This window comes from Ananas comosus, linkage group 6, assembly GCF_001540865.1.
Source record: "Ananas comosus cultivar F153 linkage group 6, ASM154086v1, whole genome shotgun sequence".
NCBI lineage: Eukaryota > Viridiplantae > Streptophyta > Magnoliopsida > Poales > Bromeliaceae > Ananas > Ananas comosus.
In genome coordinates, this window is record NC_033626.1 from 12,194,893 (window position 1) to 12,209,663 (window position 14,771).

General features: G+C 33.9%; 1 protein-coding gene across 8 annotated transcripts; it reads right to left on the minus strand.

Annotated features, from left to right (window-relative positions):
- On the minus strand, positions 8,107 to 13,363 carry LOC109712213. 8 transcript variants are annotated; one of them, XM_020235656.1, is made up of 9 exons: positions 13,248 to 13,363; positions 12,538 to 12,665; positions 12,387 to 12,422; positions 12,164 to 12,298; positions 11,382 to 11,468; positions 10,240 to 10,286; positions 9,534 to 9,654; positions 8,847 to 8,947; positions 8,107 to 8,655 (listed from the first exon to the last, which is right to left on the minus strand). In XM_020235656.1, the coding sequence occupies exons 2-7, from the start codon at positions 12,595 to 12,597 to the stop codon at positions 9,636 to 9,638; spliced, it is 384 nt and encodes a 127-aa protein (XP_020091245.1). In that variant the 5' UTR covers positions 12,598 to 12,665; positions 13,248 to 13,363; the 3' UTR covers positions 8,107 to 8,655; positions 8,847 to 8,947; positions 9,534 to 9,635. The 8 variants fall into 8 exon arrangements, with proteins under 8 accessions (XP_020091245.1, XP_020091247.1, XP_020091246.1 ...); XM_020235658.1 differs by lacking the exon at positions 9,534 to 9,654 and having other exon boundaries at positions 8,107 to 8,667; XM_020235657.1 differs by lacking the exon at positions 9,534 to 9,654 and having other exon boundaries at positions 8,107 to 8,674.

Consider the following 14,771-nt stretch of genomic DNA (forward strand, 5'->3'; position numbering starts at 1 on the left):
CAACAGTAAATTAATTATTTTTTTAAAAAATATAATAAAAATATTTTTTATTAATTATGATAAGATATATAAATTTAAAAAATATAATTTTATTGGTTGAAACTTGAAAATCCCCTTCTTAATTTCCTTTTTTCGTGTGTGTGTGTTTGTGCGTGTTTTTACTTTACACTGTGGAGAGGCAGTCGCTTGGGCTCAGGCTCCACGTGCGGTGCTCTTTATGATTCAATCCATCTCGGACATGTAGTGGGCTGAGATGGGTCCCACCTCCAAGTCAAAAATCGAGGGACCTGGAAAAGAAAAATATAATGCACTGGGACCCACACCCCTTCACTCTCTCTCCTGCAAGAAAAAACTATCTCCTGCACCAGGTGCACAATCAACTCTCAAATGTAATTATTTAGACGTGCGATCTATAAATAATTACTTAAATTCTATCCGCTTCGTTTATTTTATTTAGAAATAAACTTAGTTGATAGGATTGGAACTTAGGTCTCGGATACCAACCACGAAGCTCTTTTGTCACTTGCGCTAGGGACGGTCAGAATGCAGGGATATATACAAAAATATATAAATACACAGGGTGTAGGAAATATTTTCTCCTCTTCTCTCTCTGTGAACACATCAGTGATCATTCCCTTGCCTTTTTTATCTCTCAGCTTTTGTTGTCATTGCCATTGCCTTTGCCTTTGCCTTTGTTAATTTGGCCTGACCATGGTTGGGATCCCGGGAAAGGGTCCTTCCAAATCATTCCCTTTAAAAAAACCATAGCTAGGGTTAGGGTTTATTGGGGTCTTTCCCTAGCTACTTAATAAGAGTCAATTTAGGAAGCTTTATTCCCAACTTGGGGAACATTACTTAATCCCCCATAAAACTTATTATTATTATTATTAAACTTTGATGTTCTTGTACCTGTTTCTTCTAATAAACTCTAGTCTATTCTTTGGAGAGATTTTCTTGTACCACAAATCAATAACATATTAATATGTTTTATAATTTGCGCTGATGAGTATGAAATGCTGAAACAACGGCCTTTGACGTATCAAATTTTAAAGAAGAGCAATGCTATTCATTCACCCATAAAATCTTGTGGCCCATATTTTTCTTTTTTGTCCTGTCAATTTTTATAATAATTTTTTAAAAAAAATTCTCAATTCTTAGATCTTGGAATATAAGACTTACACTTCTTAATTAATGGAATGCATGTACAGATATATATAGTATTTTTTTTAAAGCAATATAATTTTCATCTAATGTTCTAATTATGTTATTCACTAATAAAAATAGAAAATAAAAGATTTATATGATTTCCATCTTGACCACATTTTTCTTATAAATTAAGTGATATATGAAATAATTCAAGCTTACGAACTAAACAAAATATAGGTAAATACATACCAAACTTACATAAATTTATAGACTATTTTGAATTAATTATTCAATCTTTCAAAATTTTGATTGTACTATCCATTCTTTAAATTTTTTTGATTTTAGTCGGTCAACGGCACTTTGACTTCAAATTTTGAATTTGTCGTTTTTCTTTATAGGTTTAATTAGTATACATCATGCAATTAATTCTCACAACTATAAATTTATTAAAGTAAATAATTAATTTAAGTTTTGAAGTCAAAATGTTGTTGACTGGTTCAAATTAAACAAAATTGAAAGGTTAGATAGTAAAATCAAAATTTCGAAAGATTAGATAGTTCCGATAAGTTTTTTACGATTTTACTCAAAAAAATATAGGGTCAGATAATTCTGTCATTCTACATTTTTGCTGTTCCAAGTAAGGGGAGAGAAATGCAGGTTATGCATATGCTAATGTTGCCAATAAGTAGAACACATGGCACAATTAATATATGGCACATTAAATGAAATAAAGTCCCTTCTAGCATGTGATTAATGGATTTCCCAACTGTCTACAATTATTCCATACACTTAGGATAGAAGTTAATCCCAAATCCATTCCTTTGGAGTGGAGAGATTTGGTTGATGAGGTGGGTGTGACTTTAAACAATATACTTATCCAATGAAATAATAATAATAATAATAGTAACAATAACACTTTCATTTTTTTTTGCACAGCTTTACAACTCTTGGGTGCTTCCTCATACAACCATTTGCTTCTAATAAATTTTCCTTGATGGAGTTGTCTATGAGTCTTAAATTGAAACTAGTATAGTTATCGCGCGATGCAGCGGGCAGATTTTATCGAAGTAAATTTTTTGCCTATCATCATTGATCATTTATGATAGTTTGAAATTATACATATTTTAAAAAAAAATGTGGTAGGGAGATGAAGGGAGAAAGAAAGAGAGGCGTACGAAGGAAAAATTGAGGTTTCATATATAGGTATAGAAAAAATAGCTTTTGTTGAATTTGGATCCCGTTCACCCCAAAATAAAGAGCGGCTTTCACGCTTGCATTAAAAATTGAGATTTCATATATAGGTATAGATAATGAAAATAGTGGATTTATAGATAGATGAACAAAGGAGGGAAAATTAAAGCTAAAGGTTTTGGTTGTTACAGTTGAGACAGTAATAAATAGTGCTCTAAGTACTCTATTCTCTCTTTTGGTTTTACTTTTCTCTTGATTATAGGGCGTTTCATTCTCTTTGTTAAAAGCATTGTAGGATTGAGTTCGAGATCACTTTATTTTTTTCCTTTTTTTTTTTTTGAGAAGTTGGAAAAGCAAGTAAAAAAAGGGAATATATAGATTCATATTGTAGGTTTAGTAATTCATTACAACAGAATTAGATTATAGAAACATATTTTTAGAATATTTTTGCGTAAGTGTTTCATTTATGTCAAAATTTTTTAAAAATATTTACTAAAATCTAAATATAAAGCTCAATCTAATCAAAAATAAAAAAGTTTATCTACTCGACCAACCTTACCAAGCTCATTCGGTCCGATTACAAATAGAAAAGGAAGAAAAAAAAAGAAAAAAAATTGATCACCATATCCCCTTCTCCTCCTCCGTTGGCGCCACAGCCGACGAGGTAGAAAAATTGATTATCATCTCTCCTTCTCCTCCTCCGCCGCTGTCGTAGCCGACGAGTTAGGATTTCGGCGGCTGGAGTTCTGCCCCGAGGATTTTGCAAAGACCATAGAGAGCTACGATCGCCACATGTTCCTCCGCCACAGGTCGTTGGAGGAGTTGGTACCAAACATCAAGACGGTCCTACATATAGTGACTCCATATATAGCGACACTTTTAAAAAATATCGATAATTTAATCAGCAACACCTTTTTTATCTATATCGATATTTAAAAGTATCGCTATATACCTTTTTTATTGTAGTGATTACAGTTGTAAATAGTGTAGTACCCATTCCGTTTTCTTGCAACCAAAGAATCACACACTTTTAGGGTGCGTTTGTTTCGCGCTATCTTTTTAAGATTCCTAGTAATCCAATAGGAATAAAAAAATATGACGGTGTTTGGCTAAACGTACTAAGTAATCTAGTTGGTAATATTAGATTTACTTGGGAATGAGATTCATCCCAAAGTACTAATCTCATTCCCTTGAGGGAGGGTGGGTATTCTCATATTAATGGATTGGGATAATCATAATATATCTAATCTCTTTCTTTCTCCCTACCCGCCGGCTAGTTGGTATTATTTTTTTTTACACTCTAACCTCATATCTCTCTCTAAACTTATTTTTTTCTCTCTAAACTTCAACTCTTTTTCTCTCTCTAAACTAAACTCTCTTTTCCCCTCTTTTTCTAAAATCTCAACTCTCTCACTCCCTTTAATCTCGACTCTATTTCTCTTCTTATTTCTTTAATTATGCTCTCTCTCTCTCTAACCTATGCTCTCTCTCTCCCTTTTTCTAAAAAGATGTTGAAATTTTTGGTGGCATTATCTAAAATTAATTAAAAAAATAAATAAATTAATTGTATATTTTTTGTAAACTTAAATAACATAACTAAATAATATAACCGTGCGAACCAAACACAGGAATGCCACATTTTTAGTAATAGAATGAATAGGAATAAGATTTTCGGACATTGTTTTATTGATAGTAATCTTTCATAGTGCGAACCAAACGCACCCTTAAACTAGAGTTTTGGGCAATCACAGTAAGGCCATGCATGTTTAGGGTCATTTCCGATTTCCAGTTGCAGATGACAAAAGCGCGGCTCCGCAGTAGGTATCTAATTAATTAGGATATGCGCGCACCTATCTAATTCAATAAGTTATTTAAGATGGTGAAGGTCTAATCAACAGTTGATTCACATTTCCAGCTAAGTTTATTTTTAAATAAAATAAATAAAGTGGATAGCGTGCTACCTATCTCTCAAAAAAAAAATTATAATTTTATGATAAATTTAAGTTGAATTGATGCTAAGGAAAAAGAAAAACAAAAAACTAGCTTGTTCTTATACTTTTGAAGGAACTAGTTATACCGAGGATAAATATAAATATGGATTTTTATAGGAACAATGGTATTTTTTTGTTTGGATGAAATTGTGAGTATAAGTTGGAACTAGAAAAATTGTGTTTGGATGGTTTTTGAGAATAAGAGAAATAGTTGGTAGTTATAAATAGAAAATAATAATATTATCCCTATAATTGAATCTTAAACTTATAATTTTAAATTTAAAATTTTAACTTTTAAATTTAAATTAGAAATTAAAATNATTTAAATTTAAAATAAAATTCTCTTTCTCTCTCTCTCTCTCAAATGGGTTGGAACAAGCCTACAAGCTTGTTCCAACCCATGGTGGGAACACTTGTTCCCACGATCCCAAAATTATGTTTGGGTATAAAGGGGGGATATCCCCCTTATCCCCTCGTTATATCCGAGCCAAGTAGGATGTTATAGAAAAAATTAAGACGATGTATATATTTTAGGGCATTTCATCTCAACTTTCAATCTATATTAATGCTCCACCAAATAAATATGAGTCTTTTTTTATTGTTTTGTTTTTCTTTTTGGGTTAACAAATATACGTATAATTGAATTTTAAAACAAAAATGAGATGGCAACCGGGGTTTTGAGCTAGCGGGCTCACAGATGTATGGATGCACCAGGTACATGTAATACTAGCTATATCCTAAATTGTCATGTACAATACGAAGTACCTCACACATGTATGTCAAAAATGTCCTCAAAATCAGATCATAATTAAGTTAAGGGAAAACTTCAAAAACCCCCCCCTGTGGTTTCCAATTTTCTCACTTTAGTACCCCGTGGTTTAAAGTGTATCAATTTGCGCTCCTGTGGTTTTGTTTTTATTTTTTCTATAGTTTTTTTCTTAACATTTCGTTAAATTATATGCAAAAAAATATCAGATATCCATCTACATTTACGGAATATTTATTTTAGTACTCTTTAATTTTAATTTTGTTACTGATTTGAGGAAAAAAAATAATAAAATTGATAAAAAAAAGAGAAAAACAAAACCACAGGGGGGCAAATTGATAAACTTTAAACCACAGGGTACTAAAGTGAGAAAGTTGAAAACCACAGGGGGGTTTTTGAAGTTATCCCTTAAGTTAAAGATAATAACATTGAAATTAAGGTTTCTTGTAACAAATGATTGGGGAGGCTAACATTAATTAAACAATAGTAGGTGAATCTATATATTGTTTATAATAATTGAGCAAAAGTTGCATGTAGTTCCTATAGGGGTGTATTTAGTAGACTAGCTAGTACTGCACCACATATTTTATGATTAAAAGACTCGTCTCGTAACTCTTAATTTTAGTACGTGCATGATCATTAGAAAATCCTGCAGTGTTCTTCCTGCTGGTTCGATCGGTTAATCCAGTTATTGCTGGATTAGTCGTACATTTTGCACTACACATGCGATTATGGCCAAATTAAGAAGACACAAAGGAGAGAAGATACCTCCAGAATCTTCATTTTGGAGATATTTTTAATTTATTGTGTTAATTACTTATAGCTTTCTATAAATATAGCTAATAAGGTAATCAAAATTTCAAACTTGAAATATCGGACGACAACCGTTAAAGTCCTTAGATTTTGTTTGGAATTACCGAAAGATTACATTACTCGACATAAAATAGTATAATAAAAAATATATTATTTGTTTTTCTATTGTTCTGTATATTTTCAATACCAAGCGAACACTTAATCAATTATGTTGAATATGATTGATCGTATCGATTAAATACTATTTATTTTTTTTATAAAATAACTATAATAGTGAAGACCGTCTGTAAATAGACGATTGATGGACATTTCCATATCATCAGACAGTCGGAATCTCTTCACAGTTGTGCAGCGCATTACCACCCCCACAAACTTTTTAGCGTACGGATACATGTTACGGTGTTGTGACACTCCTGCGTGTGAGGCCCCATCATGTTAAATTAAATTAACTTAATCTATTAAGCTCAAATCTTTTTTTTTAAAAAAAAAGATATTTAAAAAGATGATAGCACTACCCTGTGCTGTGGAAAACAACCGGGTACGTGGTCGTATACTATTCCTCTTGAACATGTGTCGATTTAAATATATTATTATTATAAATACATTTGCAAATGAAATAATTTGGCTTGTTAATCATCATTTTTTTAACAGGGTTCAATTTAATTTTGATTTGAACTTTTATTATTTTAAATCAGTTTGAAATAGTACGTGTAACGAGGGTGTGACATGTCAGCGTTGCATTGGAAAATTTTTCGCCGTCCCAAAAAGTTGGCGGGTGAGGGAACCCACAATTCCCGAGGAGGACGTCACCCGCCTTACAAGTGGGCCCCGCTGCTTCTTTTTGGGTCACATCGCGAATGTCGGGTCCCACCCGCTTATTCCGGGCCGTATATGGTATACCCGTAAGCCCGGACCCGGGGTGGGACCATCCCCACATTCCTTTGCCCCTGCCCATCCCTTTAATTACAACTAAACCCCCTAAACTTCAAGCCATTGATTGTACTCTTTTTGATAGCGGAAAATAGAGTAGAATCGTAAAATGCGCAGATAATTTACTTTTTCATTTATTACTAAATAATTTTATATTTTATCAATAATATTTAATATATTTTATAGAGTTATTGTGTAGTAAAATTCGCACCTTCTGTGGATAACAAATAAAAGCGTATTTTTGAAATTTAGAGGCCGGACTCTGTAACTTGAAAATAGTTTTTAAGCTACCGTTTGGTTCGGGGTTAAGAAAAAATTAGTTATTACAGGAATATGATTAAGTTCAGGCATAAGGTGGGATTAGAGTATTTTTGTGTTTGGTTGGAATTAGTGCAGAATAGTGAAAAGTAGTATTTGGTTGGAGTAGGTGGGATAAGAAGGATAATAAATTCTTATGAATAAAAAATAGTATTTGATTGGAGTTGGGTGGGGTTAGATGGGATTAGCTAATCCGGAATAGCCCATTTGAGGTGGGGTTAGACCCCACCCATTTTTGCGGTGTTTGGAGATAATATGGAGGTTAAGGAGTTATTCCATCCCCTAACCCCCAACCAAACAAACGCTAAGTGGTAGTATTCGTTTTCAACATCAAAGTCCGGAGGTCACGTAAACTCCGACTTAGAGTTGCACAGAGATCGACCTTTCGTATTCGGTAGAGTGGGGGTTGGAGTTAGTCCAGAATGATAAAAAATAGTGTTTGGTTGGAGTAGGTGGGATAAAAAGGATAGTAGATTTTTATGAATAGAAAATAATGTTTGGTTAGAGTTGGGTGGGGTTAGCTAATCCGGAATAGCCCATTTGAGGTGGGGTTTGGAAATAATATGGGGGTTAAGGGGTTATTCCATCCCTTAACCCTCAACCAAACAAATCCTAAGTGGTAGTGTTCGTTTTCAACATCAAAGTCGGGAGGTCATGTAAACTCCGACTTAGAGTTGCACAGAGATCGACCTTTCGTATTCGGTAGAGTGGGGGGTGTGAAGTCGAGTAGTTACCTTTTCAAACAGCGTCTAAGCCGCAATGCATTTTCATGCATCTCTGCATGAAATGTATAGAGAGATATGCATGAAAATGATTAGAAGGACCACGTGAAGAAGAAGCGGAATGAACGACTGTTCATTCCTCGTCCTTTTGATTCTAACTATAGTGTAGGGCGTACAACGCAGGAGAGAGTAGTTATGTAGCTGTTATCTGAATTGTTGTTTCTCTTCGTTTAAAACTGACGAAACCTAGTTAAATTATACATACAAAAAGAAGACAAAAACAAAAACATCTTAATAACACGAATGGACTGTTGATGCTCCATCTAGTTACAAAGCTATGATCTGGGTAAGAGGAGAATAAAGGCCATGGGTTGGTGGTGGCTCAATGTTTCGGTTTGATCAAATCTGACGAGTTCCAACGACAGCAGTTGGATGGCACTAAGGGGACTGAGCTTGAGCTGCAACGAGTTAGCGACCCATGTGTTCGCGCCCCACCTCATCAAATTCGAGTGGGCCCAAAGTGTCTGGTCTAGTTTTGGCTCAACCACATAAAGAGTTTTTGGTTCATATCTAGCAACCTCCCCTTCTTTCAGCTCGGCTTCTTACGCTGCTTACGTGATTGGCGATCAGTGATGACGAGTATCAGGAGAGAGTTAAACTTTTATACCCCTCGCGTGCCGCAGAAGACGCATGCTGCACTTTTATTGATAATTTCGCACGATGAGCTCCGTTGCACCACCGCGAACGCCACCACCGTAGAAGGCACGCTCGCTCATTTCTGCGTTTCTTTCTAATGGCTTACCAAAAGCCCAGTCGAGAAAAAGGAAAAAAAAAAAAAAAGACCAAACAATAAAAGTGCTTTTGGTGGTAAAAGCAAAATAGTAACATGGAATAGCAGCATCAGAGGAACATAATATCAAAACTAGATGGGCCAATAGACCCACTGAGGAAAAGCTGAAGAGGGCTCACCATTTTGTCCCATTTTTGTAGCAGCAGAAACTGCAGCATGATGACAAGGACGTGAGCATGAATTAGTTTGCAGCTCGATTTACACCAGCTACGAGACGTATCTGTCAAAATATACAGACACTAAGAATATGTTCCAACACTAGAATTGTACCAGAAATAATTACCAAGCCATACATTGATTTCTGCTAAAAGAATTTCACTTGCATCTGCTAAAACATGCGCCGAGAGAGTCCTCTGTGTTCAATCGCATATTATAGTAACACTAACATCACATATTCTTAAAAGATTCAAAGGTGCCACTCAGAATATTAAGACCATCAAATAACTAGACTGCTAAGCCGGAAAGGGCAACAAGTAATCTTTCTTGCACTTGTTTGGCCTGAAACAAACTTCCAAGGTTGGTTTTTTTTTTTTTCGACATTATTTTTTCAAACAATCATTATCTAATACACAAAATTTTCAAACAATCATTATCTAATACACAATTTTTTCAAACAATCATTATCTAATACACAATTTGCAACATTTGACAAGCAAATGACATGAAGAGAAAGTCCATTAGATAGGGGGGGAAGAATCTCGACATATGGAGAAATTTTTGTCAGCTATTGCAACATAGATAACTCAATTGAAGTTGCGGAGAGATAAATGAAACACTTAAACATCAGGCGTCGGTGCAGCTTTTACCGTTTCAGACGGCCTCCCACTGATAATGGCAGTTCTTCCTATTGAAGGACATGCTTGTTGTCATATGAAAGGAATTTGAGAGGCTTTCAGTGTAGGGCACTCTTAAAACAGTTGAGAATTGCTGGAATTCGTAAACAATTTCATTATAGGTAGGAAGGTAAAGTTGGAGTAACAATATGTCACCCCAAAATTAGATTCACAAACATAAACATCATCAAACTCCAAAAGAAACATTAGAGAAAAGGGGGTTAAAAGCTGTACACACACAACAGCCATATATTGCATAGCTGCATTTGCTCAAGCTCCTGAAACGAAAAGGCTGCAACCATGGATCTTATAGTGTGTGATAGCAAATCTGAAGACCTTGGCCACAAGCAAGCATCCTACTTGTCTAGCAAGTACAGCTGGGCTGGCTCCTACAGTCTTAGCGGTCTCACTAAGGGGGCTAGACTTACAGAAAGAAAGAGATACAATTCTTGAATGATGTTATTCACTCTTAAGATGAGAGTTCGGTCAATAAGACTAGAATTAATTTGACACAAAAGTAAAGCTTTATTATTATTGGTACATATGCAGTGATAAGCACATCAGTCGAGACCAACTTGAGACGCAGATTATGAGCTAGATTTATCTGAAAACATCGATGAAAAGCTCATGCAAACAATTCCATTGAATTGCTTGTTATTAATAAAAAAGAAGAGCTTACTGCAGTATGTTTTGTGCTTTCCTTCCCTGTCTGCCCTTTGAAATTGCCTGCGAACAGAATGAAATTATAAACTAGGTTGACAGTAGGAAAAAGTTAGAGAAAAGAATTCTCATACAAATAGAACAGAAAAGAAAAAGGACACTGGTTTAGATATGCTAGGGAAGCCCATTCATGTTCATGTAAAATAGCTACTAGATAACCTTACCAAATGAGCTATCGCATCCGTCAATTACTACATCTAAAGTTTTTGCATCCAGAGATCACTTTACGCTAGCATATTGGATAGACAAAGAAAACTCACGGAAGAGGAGAGTAAATCTTGACAGCATGAGATCTAAAATATGCTTAGATCAGTGTTGAAAACATAGAAGTAAACCAGCAACAATGTCTTTTACTAATATTGTATATCTGCTGCTGATAAGCTGAAAACAGGTAAAGATATGACTAGAAAGATGTTTATGAAGTAGCAGGTGAACTATCATGGTTATAAGACAATCTATTGAGACCATACCATATGATCATGCATCTCTTTTCATTATATGCGTACCAGTCAAAGTGCGCCAGATGTCAAACTGCAGCAGAATCAGATGATTGCTTTAAAAGTTCTCCTACATTCAGCTGGCAAGCATCATTTAGTTAAAAAACAAGACAAAACTTCTTTACAGCTTTTCACATTTCGATGTTTCATATGGTTTGTTAAAAGTTTAAAAGATAACTGCTATCTACGACCAAAAGGGCTTCACATTCGAACATTATACTGTTTCCTGCTGCAGCAATTGTGAAATATTGTACGCATAAAGAATTTTCAATAAATAATTCACTAAAGAAATTCTGAATAAAAAAATTGGGTAACAAAACCATTGTAACACATACCATAATTTCTCAAAATATCTACACTAAAGTAGCTTCGCATCAGTAAGACAGTACGTATTAACAACTTTGAAGCCATACGACTACATTTTGCCGCAATCCTTTATTTTCATTATACAATTAATAGCAATATCCTTCCAATTTGCAACCATTAAATACATAAAGAAGTTGCACAAAAATCTTTATGTTATCCACATGCAATAAACAAAGCCAAGAGTAAAAACACCCGGCAGCCCACAGGTACTTTATCAACAATTCTTCCAAAAGATTATCATCTGGCCAACTGCAGTTGTAGCAATTGTAGGTGCATCTCCACTATGTAGACCACCTAACTCGAGATTCCCAGAGTGCTCGAGCACCTGATAGATGATAAGAAAGCAGCTTATTTGCAAACTTTATTATCCACCAAATGAGCTGCATTACTGCACCCAAACATCATAAACTTATCCTATCACAAAATAGAATTGTTGAGCTTGAAGGTAATATAGTAAATGATGTAAACAAAAACGACGAGTCGAAGTAATGTCAAGTGCAGTGCGCTATGCAGGAGATTCGAGAAGCTTTAATTCAAAACTGTTTTATACACGAAGCTCAAAGTGAATCTGATCGTTAACTAAAGGAGTTTAAAATAAATAAGAAAGTAAGATGACAGGAAGATTATGTGAGCTCAAGATGGATAATACAGGGTGCAAACCCAGATTTACAAAATAAACCATCTACAAAAACATATTACTGCGATTCCGATTAATAGCGTAGTAATTATGTTGCAAATACAACATGGAAAGCCTATATATTTGCTTTACATGTACATATACAAGCGTACTCATCAATTCTTTGTGGTGTGACTAAACCACCCTAAGAATAACTGGCTGAATGTACATATCGAGCTAGATAGTTCTGCTTTAGATTGGGTAGACATAGAAGTATAAAATATTCCTCATTCCATTTTTCTGGATAGCAAATAATCATCCTCAAGATTCAACCAAGCATTCCAATTTTTGTATTAACAAAGCAACAGATCAAGACAGAAGGAGGAGCTCTGAGCAAAACTCACCATGGTTTCCTCTGCATCTTGTTCACTCGCAGTATCACATAGAAACAGCACAGCATTCTCATTGTCTCGGACCTCTTCTTTTAAATCTAAGGGCTCGAAAATGATGCTCCCAACGTGATTGGGGTCCACAGAAACCTCCATTAGGATTCAATAGAGAATCAATATCAATTGAACAAAAGAAAGCATAATGTGCAACTGACGGGTAATGGAATCATGATTGTACCTGATTGTCTGGAACCTCCAAAATGCTGCTCACATCCTAATACACAGCAAAGACTAATATCAGTTTCGCGCCTCAATTTCGAGATTTTCTGATTTGATGGTATCAAAACCAAATGCTTCTTCACATGAAAGCAATAAAGACAAACACCGACCTGAAATCGAAGAGGAAAGCAAGATGATATAGCACAAGAAAGGCCGTTCGACAATATCATTTCGGAGTATTAAACAACTCCCTTTTATAATTCTACTTTGTGGATATCCAATTTCGGAACAACAAAATCTGCAACATGAAATTAAGAACCACAACCACACTCATTGATTCAATTAAAAATTGACATATATTATATGCTCCCTACAAAAAAGAATACCTTTGATCCCATAAATCTCCAAATGTCTATAAGCAGAATGTAAAGCAGCCTAAGAAAAACTACTTGGCCAAAACCAAAATTTGACATAACAGCAAAGAGTTTCGAATCCTGTTTCAAACACCGAAGAAATCGCTCTTCGATCCCGATCAACACAGTGATCCAGCAATTCAACCATACACGATTTTCTCACCAAATATATATATATATATATATATATATATATAATGCTATGAACAACAAAGCCTAACAAAAGCCGAGCACATAATTGTTCATCCTCATTTTCGGGGGAAAAAAAATGAAATAAATTTTAGATTATGGTATTATTTTTCAAGTACTTAGAATCTGATTTTAAAAAAAAAAAAACAAAAAAAAACAAAAAACAATTGCATTGCACTTTGTATTCAACAATTCGAAATAAGAAATCGAATTGGTGGAGCACGCAATCGGGGTTTGATCTGGGAATTAGGGCTAAAAAAAAAGGAACTAATTTTTACCTCTCGACGGTGAAGAGGGTGAAGGGTTTTGACGAGGAATAAAGAACTCGATCGCCGAGAAACATCGGGAGAACTCGGAGACGAGATTCGTGGACTTAATTATGTACTAATGAAAACAAATTAATTAATTAATTAATTACATTTCTTAGAACGAACCGTTATGATTATGAAAAGCAAAATTAGTGACCCCAAGCGGTTCAGTGGACCGGGCCTATTGGGCCGCATTTTTTTTTTTAGTACTGTAAATGCCAGCGTGTCAACAACTTACACTAAAATATCTTCTTTCTTTTTTTCTTTTTTTTTTTCTATGCTACGAAGAGCCGCAAACTTCTATGTTGAACTTTTTCTATTATGTTGTAAAAAGTGGCAAACTCTTTGGCTAATTATATATGAAGATATTTTTATGAGACATGATTAATAGTAATGTAAATTTTTGAACGCTTTAAATGATAAGGCAAAAGGGTTGAGTGGGTGAAAAAAAAAAAAAAAAAAGAGGAAACTTTTTACAANGTCTTTTAAATTTCTGATGATACTAAAAAGATATATTATAGTTAACTGTGTTATGTACAAATAAGATTTTTTTTTATCGTATGTTTTTACTGTATGCAATATCTCCGTGATCTTAAACAGAGTAGTAGCCAACTAAACTAAATTTGTTATATATATTAGAATTTTAAACATTACATCATACTATGTTATTATTTATAAATAGTTGCTAGGTATTCTCTCTACAAACAAAAATTTTATTTTATATATTTTTTATTAGACTACTTTGTGGGAGAGGTTCCTAACAATTCAGGAATCAGGACCACATAATTTTCTAAAAAGAAAAAAAAAGAAAAGAAGAAAAAAGTGAAAATATAATTAAGGTCCATAATTAAGTTATTTAGCATTGCTAGACAACATAGAAATAGAATAAAAGCATAAAGAATTATAATTTTTTAATTTCCAGTGAGACTGTAAAAATAGAATAATAGCTTTATAATATATAAAATGCAATATTACATAAAAAAAGAGCTAGGCTGGTATACTATTAGTAGCATAGAGGCCTCCGTGCTACCAAGTTGTTTTTAATGATGCGGCTTCTAAATCGACGATTGGCTCTGTTAAACTTGATCTACACTATTGAAAGTATTTGGAAACTAAATTTCATAATATTTCGATATCATTTGGCTAGTGGTAAAAAAGTTTCAAAATTGATAATTTTAATGATAGATGTGATACTTTTGTGAATTTAACGGTGTAAAATAATTCAAATTTGATGAAATTTTTATAGAAAATTCTTTTCACTATTTAGAGTAAGATCAGTATCGCTGATCTTAAATTCGAGTTTTTTATCATCATTTTTATGATATTTTTATTTTCAACCGTTCATTTTTAGATTACTCGTTTGATAGGTAAATTATGCCGAAAAATTATGAAATTTAGTTTCTAAATATTTTTAATAGTGTAAATCAAGTCTAATGAAGCCGATCGTCGATTTGGAAGCCGCATTATTGAAAATAATTTAGTAACACGAAGATC

What these genes read in the sequence shown, in the direction of transcription:
- LOC109712213 (XM_020235654.1), bottom strand. Translation starts at nt 12,597, where the DNA reads ATGATATTGTCGAACGGCCTTTCTTGTGCTATATCATCTTGCTTTCCT. An exon ending in TGGAGGTTCCAGACAATCAG is followed by an intron (nt 12,299 to 12,386) that starts GTACAATCATGA and finishes ATCCTAATGGAG; the next exon opens with GTTTCTGTGGACCCCAATCA. An exon ending in CAACTGCAGTTGGCCAGATG is followed by an intron (nt 10,287 to 11,381) that starts ATAATCTTTTGG and finishes TTCTGTTCGCAG; the next exon opens with GCAATTTCAAAGGGCAGACA.